At 49.1% G+C, this 10,696-nt stretch overlaps 1 protein-coding gene across 2 annotated transcripts; it reads left to right on the forward strand.

The window, feature by feature from the left end:
- On the forward strand, window positions 4,576-7,516 carry FEZF1 (FEZ family zinc finger 1). Of its 2 annotated transcripts, XM_021078843.1 has the most exons (5): window positions 4,576-5,048; window positions 5,199-5,420; window positions 5,596-5,730; window positions 6,020-6,152; window positions 6,576-7,516. In XM_021078843.1, exons 1-5 carry the CDS (start codon window positions 4,620-4,622, stop codon window positions 6,932-6,934), a joined length of 1,278 nt encoding a protein of 425 aa, XP_020934502.1. In that variant the 5' UTR covers window positions 4,576-4,619; the 3' UTR covers window positions 6,935-7,516. The 2 variants fall into 2 exon arrangements, with proteins under 2 accessions (XP_020934502.1, XP_020934501.1); XM_021078842.1 differs by having other exon boundaries at window positions 4,576-5,420.

A 10,696-nucleotide genomic window follows, 5' to 3' on the forward strand; every position in this document is an offset into this window, starting at 1 on the left:
AGCAAAAGTAGTAACCTTAAATCTGAACTTGTGGCCCAGGTATTTGTTAAGGTCCTAGAAAGTTAGTTCCTACTGTGTGTTCATTAACTAATCAGAGAAACTCAACAAGACTTTCTTGAACCCTACAGACCCTTCCTATTTGTGTCCTATTCCATCACCCGCCTCCATCACACACAAGAAATAACAAAAGATCAGTCAGGGATAAAGGCTGAGCAAAAGTATAGATGAATTTAGGAATGTTTTTTCTCCTCTAGAAGGAAGGTACATTGCCCTGGGTGCTATTTATTAAATAGGAAAAAGTGTAGATGAATCTGAATGCCTGGAAAAGGGGGAGGAAGTCATAAGACTAATTTTCTCTGGCTTGTGTAGCTTGCGGTAGCTAATAAGAAGCAAAGTCTCTTGCTTTTATGGAAAAGGCAGGGGTGGTAGAAAACCTTGTTGGAACCTTGTTGGAAAGGCCTGAAAACCTTGAAAGCATGACTAGGGATGAACTAGTACACTTGGCAGAAGGCTGGATAAGTTATAATGTTTCCCAGTCCATTTTTTTTTTATTATTTTAAAAATATTCAATGGTACTTTGGAGCATTAAAGAAGAAGGGATCAAAATTATGGGAAACTTGTGACTGATGGCTCTATTGTCTTTTATTGCAGATTGCAATAATCTTGACCAGAAACTGCATTTACTTGTGACAAGGCCATAAATCAAAAGCCTATGAAAATTATGCGAGTTCTTGAGTAATACCAAGAACTGTTTAGGAGGCATTAAGATCACACTTAGATTCCCCAGAAAAAAAAAAAAAAGAACTTTAAATTACTTTAGCAGAGTGAAACTTTTTTATTTTCTCAGAAAGTCTTAACTCAGAGCTTGTTCTCTGGTCTCTGACCAAGGGCTGTTCTGCTTCCCTCAGGACCTCTCAACCAGGATAAGCCACACATTTAAAATTTGCCTTCCACAAGGATTTAAAGTGGTAGGGAAAATGAATACTGCCTTTCCAAGGCTGGTGGAGGGGGGCACTTAACCATCAGTTCTGATGAGAAAAGGGAGGATTATAGGAGTCTCTAGGAAAATCCAAAGAAATTATTACTGACTTTCTATTTTTCCATTAACAAAACAAACAAGGCTCCTTTGCATTCTTTTAATAATTTGTAAGTGTTGAACTGTTTTAGAAGCTTCTCAATTTGTTAAATATCCTCTTCTTTCACCCGTGGTTTTTTGGTTATTATTTTACAAATGTGTTTGGGAAAAAAACTCAAGTACTGGATAGATTTGTTAATAAGATGGAAGCGCTTCCTGAATACATTTTGCATTTGTTCAAAACAATGCTTACGTCTTAGATTTTTTAAGATTACCATATAGTTCAGATTTTTAATGGAAAATACTCACCAACAAATGCTAGACTATGAAGACCTGGATTTATAAATCACCTCCACAGTCTTTAGGATGAGGAAGTTCAGCTCTAGTAAAGGAAGGGCATAATTGCTACTTTGCCATATTTGTGTTACTCAAATGACACTATACTTTCAAACACTTGTCAAAAAGGCAAAGCCCAAAAAGACCAGTGAAAAGCAAACTGTTGAAATATCAACCATGCAAAACACGTATACTCCTTAGCCAATAATTTTCCTTTTTAGTTTAGTGTCCAACGAAGGAGAAATTTCCCGAGGTCAAACCAAGGCTCTTCTGCCCTTAAGGAGGAGGGAGTGGGGGAGGGGGAGATGAGGGAGGGACAAGCCACGAACGAGAAACAAACTGGTGGCATTCAGTCAGGAAGGCAGGTAACGCTCCGGAAGCGGGTGAGTGGTGAGTCGGCTGGGCGCTCCAAAGCTTTGCAGAGTCGGCCTCTTAGTGCTTTTTCGCGTTTTCTTGTAAACCTGGCTCTACGTCGGAGGAGTGCAGCAGGAGGGAGATTTTTCGATGTTGGGAAGCGGCAGGTAGGGAAGGAAACCTGATCCGCGCCCAAAGGCAGCAATTAAAGTCTTAACTGCGACCCATCTGTCGTGGGACACTACCCCCGCCCCCTCCGCTTTACCCTAGCAAAGGCGTCCCGTGCTCTTTGTCTGAACCCGGGCGAAGACGAGGCAGGTTCTGCGGCCCCAACGGCAAACGGAAAGAGAATTTCCAGCCTGGGCGCACCCTGGGTGTCTGCGCCTGGCCGAGAACCTCTCGGAGGAGCCGCCGGGGGTGCGGCGCCTTTTGCCGGACTCCCGGCCCACGCCCGCCTCATTCTGTACTTCTCTACGGCTGCATCTGTGCTCCCAACCCCACGCCACCTGGAGACCTGAAACCAGGCACTTACAGGCCTCCTTGCTAAGCCTGGTCGCATCCAGACCTTTCCCCCACCAGACCCTTTGGCTGCCTCCAACTTCCAATAAGACTCACGTCTCCTCCCCAGTTTCCTCCGCAATTAGGTTTCCCTGCCACCCATCCAGCTGCTCTGCTTCGCGGTTGTGCACCCAGCGCGCTCCCAAACCCAGAGTCCCTCGGTTTACACCTCTCTTGGCCCGCGGGCAGACCCCCACGAAAAGCCAGAGTGAGCACAGGTGGCCTGTGCGGGGCAATGGGGTAGGGAACAAGGACTATTTCGAGGTCAATTTCCTCCGGCCCGGGTCCAGCTTTGCATTTGAAGGTGAAATTGGTCAGCGGCTCAGCAGTCCCAGGGTTTCTAGCCCGCTTGCATCCAGCCTCCCACTGCCAACCCTTTCCACCACTCCTACTGGAAGAGGACGCCCACACCCGCTTGGCTCGATGTCTGGCACCCGCCACCTCTTGTTCTACACGCACCCCCTCCGGGTAACTCACCAGGTAGAAGGCACTCTGAGCTGCTGCGGGCGTCCAGGCGGAAAGGCCCAGCGCAGGCACCTCCGCGCTATTCGTCCGCCTCCCCGCTCAAGATCCCAGCAGCCGAGTCCTCTTTACGCCGCAGCTAGTGCACGCCGGACCCCAGCACGACTGGCCCCAGGGCTAAGCTCCGCATGATCTCAGGCTTGCCAAGGGGAGCGACGAGGACCGCGCGCGCCGCTGCTCGGGGCTCGCTTCCAGCGGCGCCCGCCTAGGCGGTGAGAACACGCGCTGCCGGAGCGCTGCCACTGCAACACTCCTTAACGCTTCACGGCTCCTTCCGGGGAGTTTGGGCCAAGGCGCCACGCCTGGAGGGCACCTGGATTGGGGACGTTGCAAGACACAGTCTCCTTGCACACTCTGGGAGGCGGAAGTGCGGCTGAGGCCAGGACTGGTTCTCAGGCAGGTGGTGGAGCTGGTCACCCTGCGGCGCGCACACACCCAAGGCTGCCGCCTGCGCTGCTTTGAGGAGGCGTGCGGACACCAGCAGTTAGGAGGTGGGGAAGTAAATCAATACGTTGTTTCTCCTCTCTGTTCAACATTCAGTATTTAAAATGTTCCAAGAGATCTCTACCTGAGCGCAAGTACTTAAAGAAATACTCTTTACGGGCTCTCAGTGGAAAGGCATAAAAAGCGCGCGCGCGCGCGCGCGTGTGTGTGTGTATGTGTGTGTGCGCGCGGGGGGCGGGGTGGTGTCCGGCCCTAGTCGAGATTTCTTTTGGTGTGACACCCGTTTATTCCTTGCAACTCCTCCTCAACTTTGTGGATGGAGTATGTCTTTCCCAAGTTTATGTCATGGCATCGCATTTGCAAAACCACAAACACAAAACAAGCCTCCCAAGGCCTTTAATTCTCAGGGGCGTTTGAGGAGGCCAGTTACCTGCCGGCGTTTTCCAAATGGTCCAGACTCGGTTCAGGGCGCGGAAACTCTGGGATTCCAGGAGTACTCAGCCCCGGACCCTAGAAGAAGAAAGAGGACTGGGGAGGAGGCTGTGTGGCTCCGACTCAGGCCCAATTCGGGCCCGGCGGAACCTAACAGGGAAGGCTCGGATTTCGCTGCGGAAGGCTGCCTGGACGCAGCTTTCTAGAGCCTGGCGGTTGATAAATATAGCCTGGCGTTTGCCCCTGAATTAGAGTCTGTTTCCTTATTTAGCCCTTGCACAATGATTTTAGATGATGTCATTTAGAGCTAAACGAGAAAATTGATCTCAGATTCGCTTGGCCTCTAAAGCCTGGTTAAGCAGATTGAGAATTAAAAAGACAGAGTAAAAAGCGAAGGGGCGGGGGGGAGCGGAGGGTAGCAAAGTGTGCGCGGGAGAGTGTGCGCGGAGGGGAGGGCCGGATGCGCTTTGGCGATCTCCCCCGCCTCTTCTGGGCGGAGGAACCTCACTCACCAATGAAAAGTAGTCACTGACTGCAAAGGAAAAAAAAAAGTTTTCCTGTTGACTGTTGGAAGCGAATTGAGCAATTATCTAGTTTACCTTCTCCTCTTGGAAGTTAACGATTGGCGAGATCTTGGCTGCGTTATTGACACAACACTTTCTATTGATAGAAATAAGTAGTGATTGTCCCCGAGTCATTGGTGCGCCAAGATCTCTGCGATGGGCTGGCAGGAGTCCATTGGGCTGGGCAGGCAGGTTCGGCTGGTGATGCTGGGGAGGAGGAGGAGGCTGCTGGTGGTGATGGTGCCCGTCCCCCTCTCCGCAGGTCTGTGACAAGCAGGGAACAAGGCAACGACGGCGCAGCCTGGCCCCGGCTGACGGACGCTGGCGACTCAGACATGGACAGTAGCTGCCACAACGCGACTGCCAAAATGTTAGCGACTGCTCCGGCTCGGAGCAACGTGATGAGCACCTCCAAACCCCTGGCTTTCTCCATCGAACGGATCATGGCGCGCACTCCCGAGCCCAAGGCCCTGCCCGTTCCCCACTTCCTGCAGGGAGCCGTGCCCAAGGGGGACCCCAAGCACTCTCTGCATCTTAACTCGTCGATCCCCTGCATGATCCCCTTCGTGCCTGTGGCGTATGACACGAGCCCCAAGGCGGGGATGACGGGCTCGGAGCCTCGGAAAACAAGTCTGGAGGCTCAGGCAGCGCCGGCAGCTGCGCCCGCGGCGCCTGCCTTCAGCTGCAGCGACCTGCTCAACTGCGCGCTGAGTCTCAAGGGCGACCTGGCCCGCGACGCGCTGCCGCTGCAGCAGTACAAGCTGGTGAGGCCGCGGGTCGTCAACCACTCTTCCTTCCACGCCATGGGAGCCCTGTGCTACCTGAATCGAGGTGACGGCCCGTGCCACCCGACGGCCGGCGTTAACATCCACCCAGTGGCTTCCTACTTTCTCAGTTCCCCTTTGCACCCGCAGCCAAAAACGTATTTAGCGGAAAGGAATAAACTGGTGGTCCCGGCGGTGGAGAAATACCCCTCGGGAGTAGCTTTCAAAGACTTGTCCCAGGCTCAGCTGCAGCATTACATGAAAGAGAGCGCCCAGCTTCTGTCGGAAAAAATAGCGTTCAAAACCTCTGACTTCAGCCGAGGCTCTCCTAATACCAAGCCCAAAGTTTTCACTTGCGAAGTGTGTGGAAAGGTAAGTACTGTGTAAGGGATGGGGGATGTTTTTCCTTCCTTCCTTCCAAATTTAATTTTATTTTTGTAATCATTTTATACCTTTACAACGTTATTACCTCCTTCCCCTTCCTCTGCCCAGTTTGATTCTAAAGTGCTTGTTGGACTAACCTGTTGTACTTGTGTTTAACTTTAAGGTCTTTAACGCGCACTATAACTTAACCCGTCACATGCCAGTGCACACAGGAGCCAGACCCTTCGTTTGCAAAGTGTGCGGAAAGGGCTTCCGGCAAGCCAGCACCCTGTGCAGGCACAAGATCATTCACACCCAGGTGTGTTCGGCTCTCTCAGTTTCACCTTGTTTCCTTCCTAGCGGTTTGTTAAAAAAAAAGAAAAGAAAAGAAAAAAAGACAAAGAAAAAAGGCCAATAATCTCTTACCCTCTAGCATAAGGTTTGCTTTAAAAGTACCAGCTGGACGAGGGGGAAATGCCCGGTATTGTTTGCCTTTGTTTTATGTAAAAGCTTGAGGGAGAGCTTAGCAGTGTTTTTGTCTTTTTTTTAAGACTCTGCTGACTAACCAAAAATACCTTAACTTTTCTAATTTTTCTTCCTCCTCTTAGGAAAAACCTCATAAATGTAACCAGTGTGGCAAAGCATTTAATAGAAGTTCTACCTTAAACACCCATACCCGAATACACGCAGGCTACAAACCATTTGTATGTGAATTCTGTGGCAAAGGATTTCATCAAAAAGGTATCCAACCCAGGGGCTTGTCTTTCGCAGTAGTCTTAAGGAAAGCCCTCAGCTTTGGGGATATTTCAGAAAATGATTTGTAAAGTGTAGGTGTCACTGGAGAACGTGTTGCCATTCCAACTTCCCATCGGCAAGTCTGATGAGTATTAGAGAAAGACATGGCTCTTATACAAAGGGGGTATTTCTTTTTAACTGCTGGTTCTCCTTTTATATAATTGGGTTAATAACTATTGTATTAAAATGTGGAGGGAACGATCTTATTGTTGATGTTTAAAAATGAGTTGGGGGCGCAGAGTGCAGGCGGGCAGCATAGCCCTGCACGGGCTGCCCGAGCTGTCGCAGCCCCGAGGTCCTTCAGCCGTCCCCTCCTCCCTTTAGGAGCTCTCTTTTCAAATCCACGTCCCTGTCATTTGTCTGTTTCAGGGAATTACAAAAACCACAAGTTGACCCACAGCGGGGAGAAGCAGTTCAAGTGCAATATCTGCAACAAAGCTTTCCACCAGGTTTACAACCTCACCTTCCACATGCACACCCACAACGACAAGAAGCCCTTCACCTGCCCCACGTGTGGCAAGGGCTTCTGCAGGAACTTTGACCTCAAGAAGCACGTCCGCAAGCTGCACGACGGCGGCTTGGGGCTGACCCGCACTTCTGCCGGGGAGCCGGGCGCGGACCCGTCGCCCCCTCTACAGCAGCCGCCGCCCGCGACGCTGCCGCCTCTGCCGCCGCCGCTGCCGCCCCCTGGGCCCCTGCAGCCTGGGCTCCACCCAGGCCACCAGTGATCAAGGCCAAAGTCCCTTCCCAGCCCCAGCCGGGTTCCCCACCACTGAGACAGCGGCGGAATAGAGCTGGACCTCTCTACCCAAGCTCATCTGCAGAACCCAGGGCATGGTGGGCCGCACCCGTTAGCCCTGACCAGACGCCTCTGAATTCCCCGGCCTTTCACCTCTTGCATGCACCTGCTAAATGGTCTTGTGTATCATATTCTATATAGGCACTAACAATTATGAGGAAATTTGGGGGGTTGTTTGTTTTCTCTCTATTTTTTTTTTTTAATTTGGAAAGACTTTTCATCTCGGGTGGAGAGATGGTGTTTGTTTTGTTTTGTTTTTTAAAACAAATCTCTGCTGTATTTATTGAGACCTGTATTAGCCAACCCGGGAATGCTGCACCACTTTAATTTTATTATTGTATATATTTCCATTGTGTTGATTCTGCGGTCTCAAGATGCCTGCCGATTGTTTATTATCATTTCCTCTTTCCCTGAGGTAACAAAACTCTGTGTGTATGTTATACATACACACATAAATGCATGTGCCTGTAAAGGCACATTCCGCATTCGTGAGCACACATGCACACATACAGGCACACAAACACATTAGATAAGGGTGGTTCATTATGGATGAATTGGAATTTTGGTTTTGATTCTTGCACGTGGAAACTGATTCATTGACTGTTGGAAATAAATACTTGGAACATGCGTATTTAATCAACAAACTTCAGAGCTCTGTTCATATTATTCACCCAGAGATCACTGATTCGGATCCCCTCAGCCTTCTTCCTTTTGAATAAGTTCAACCCTGGCTTAGTGTCACCTCATATTTGATCTGAAAAAAATCACTAAGAGCAAATAAGAGTCTCTCCAAATAGTTAGGACTTTGATAAAGTAATGAAATTCGATAAGTTCAAAGACAGAAAATATGGAGCTTTCTAATAGAAGCAAGTCTTTTGTCCTGGACCATCTGGTATATTTGTAGTGCTCAGTTAAGTAGGAACAATACATATATAGGAGAAGTGTGTAGTGTACAGCCACGCACGCATTACAGTGATACCACCTAGACGGGGATCTATTGTTCACATCCTGACGGCACCTACTGACTTCTTTACAGCTGGCAAAGGGAGCCTCCGTGTTTTTCTGTGTGTATATATGTTTATAGACGAATATACTTCCATCCAAGGAGGAAACATGGATGAAAACCAAACTGTGGCGGGTGCCAGGTCCTTGAAATGCTTCAAGTGTTAATCAGCAGCTCCGCTGTGAGCTCGGGCTCTGGTGTTTTCTAACTGCAATCTCTCCTGTTTTCTTGCCAAAACAGTGAAACAACTGCTAAAGACTTTAATTAAGAGGGGTAATTAGTTCAGATTTATCAAAGCCGGGTTGTTATACTATTAGCTGCTCAGTAGAAGCTGCCAGACAAGCTCCCAGCCCAGCCCTGCCATCCCGCTGCAGCGGAGCCACATCCGGGGAGGGAGGCTGTGGGGAGTGGGACGCAGGGGTCTGCGAAGCCCCGCAGGTCCCAGGGGTGCGACCGGGCCCCTCCCTCGGCCTCGAGCTCCCTCCGGGCCCGGCCTGGGTGGAGATTCCCCCCACGGATCCGCATCGTGAGCGCAGGATCCCCTCCCGCCTGGGGCAGCGCAACCTTGCCGGCTCTCAAGCGCCCCGAGGCTCTAAAGAGAGGCGTGGGGAAAGGGTTTAAATTTGCCGTCCGTTCCTGCTTTTGTAAGTCTTGGGGCCCTCAAGGAAATGCAGCGCCGGGCGGCGACAGGCGGGACGAGGGGCCGGGTAGGTAGGTGGCACCGCAAGGGTGAGGCGGCTATTTCCTTGGCAACCAGAGCCCCCATTTCCAGTGGGGACTGCCAGCTCCGGACGGATGGGACGTCGAGAGCCGATGACCCGAGGGGCTCCGCCGCGGCCCCAGAGTCAGGAAGGTGATAGGCATTCGGGGCTAGGCGACGGTGGACACGTGGGGAGCAGGCCCCCAGGACATCCTAGCCCATCTCGGGTTGGGGATTCCCAAGATCCCGGGCATGGGGTTGGACCAGAGGGTTCCCGATAACGGAATTCCTGAGTCCACGTGCAGATATCCCAGCTCTTGCTCCAGGATGCACGCCCTCTGCCATCTGGTCGCCCTCGGGCCCTGGGGCACTTAAGTCCCAACCTAGCAAATCAGTTGATTGAATCCCACCTTTCTCCTTTCCTGACTTTCCCACACCCCACTTTATCCTTTGCTGAGACTAGGTCTGTATTAGATTTGACTTCAGGAAGAGATGGCGAGTTGTGAAATTCCATAGTTTGGTCAATTCTGAATCTGCGAGGCTGGCAGAAATGCCGTTTCTCCTGAATATCACAGCCGAGTGAAAAATTTTGTCCCAGGTGCAGGCCACATTCCCTCACAGCTGCCCGGGCCCCAGGGAGCTTGGGGAAAATGTCTCATAGCTTGTGGGTAACTAACCACCTTTTCAAGGTGGCCTAGTCAGTTGGATCTTGAAAGCCATTTGTGCTCTTTGAGTAAACAGAATGAGATCAGGGGTCATTATATGGGCAGAAAATGGCCTTTGACTCTTAAATTTATTCTCGATAAGTATTTGAACTTATTTTCAAAACGCCAGGGTGTAATTCTCCCAGACTTTCTAGGTGATACAGTTTTACTGGTGGAAATGAAAATGAACATTGTTGAGGAAAATTACTAAGCCATAGAATACTGACAGCTAGGAAGTACTTACGTGTTTTACTCTCATCTTCCAGCCTCTGCCAGTGCACTTTGACTTATGTACTTTGACTTATGTTGAAAAAGCCTCTGGAATAGAATAGGCCCATTGGTGGTAGTGGAGGAGAGAGAGAAACAGAGGCTCCGCTCCCGTTATCTGGAATGACTTTGTGCAGGTCTGATTTGGGATGGAGCAATAGTTCCAGAGAAGACAGCCAAAGAAGAAAGTTGTCTGTCTAGCCACAGGTTTGAGTAGCTTGCCGTAGAGGTAGTTACGAAAGAGAAGCCAAAAGGAAATTCTCTAAAATAAGCACTCAGGAGAACTACTTGTCGGGAGGCAAATTATCAATGAAATTTGATTTATGACAAAACAGTTAGCAGTCACTAAACATCAAGGAGAATCTCCTTAAAGATGATATAAGCATAAAGATTAAGTTGGGGTGGGAGCTGGCAAGGGGGGGTGTTAAAAATTGATAAAGAGGGATACTTAGTTAGATAATTTAGATTCCTCCCCTCCAAAAAATATTAAAAAGTAATGTTTTTCCTTCACTATCTAACCCATGTTTGTATTTGTGTGTTACGTAATTGTTTATGTTCATTTATAAAATAGTAAATGAACATAATGGTATGAAGAGCAAATGGGCTTATCCCAGTCCAACTTCCTTTTACTTGAAGTTAACCAGCAAATTCTCACATGTTTAGTAAAGAAGAGTGGCCAGGGTGCAAATTATTCGCAGAGGGCAATGGTTTATCTTCAACTCTCTGCTGGAGTTAAATTTTTGGTGCAAAGGAAGGTGGCCCATGGGACTGCAGGAACCAATTTTAGAAAGTTACCAACCTGGGGCCTTATGTTTTGTTCAATTTTGGAAATCAGTATAGAAGGGAAGAGAATGAATCATGTAAATAGTTAATTCCTACTGATTTTATTTTAACCTAGAACTCAAATCCTGATTTCTAAATATCTGTTCCTACAGGATAAGAGTTGTTCTGACTTTAAAACATTTAGTTTGAGAACAAGTTATTGTACAAGACTAGGACTGAGGTCTCAATTTTTCA

This window comes from Sus scrofa, chromosome 18, assembly GCF_000003025.6.
Source record: "Sus scrofa isolate TJ Tabasco breed Duroc chromosome 18, Sscrofa11.1, whole genome shotgun sequence".
In the NCBI taxonomy this organism is placed as follows: Eukaryota; Metazoa; Chordata; class Mammalia; order Artiodactyla; family Suidae; genus Sus; species Sus scrofa.

Bases quoted from the DNA above. Each gene is read 5' to 3' on its own strand.
- FEZF1 (XM_021078842.1), top strand. From the start codon at position 4,620: ATGGACAGTAGCTGCCACAACGCGACTGCCAAAATGTTAGCGACTGCT. The intron at 5,421-5,595 runs GTAAGTACTGTG...TTTAACTTTAAG, and splicing joins CTTGCGAAGTGTGTGGAAAG to GTCTTTAACGCGCACTATAA. The intron at 5,731-6,019 runs GTGTGTTCGGCT...TCCTCCTCTTAG, and splicing joins ACAAGATCATTCACACCCAG to GAAAAACCTCATAAATGTAA.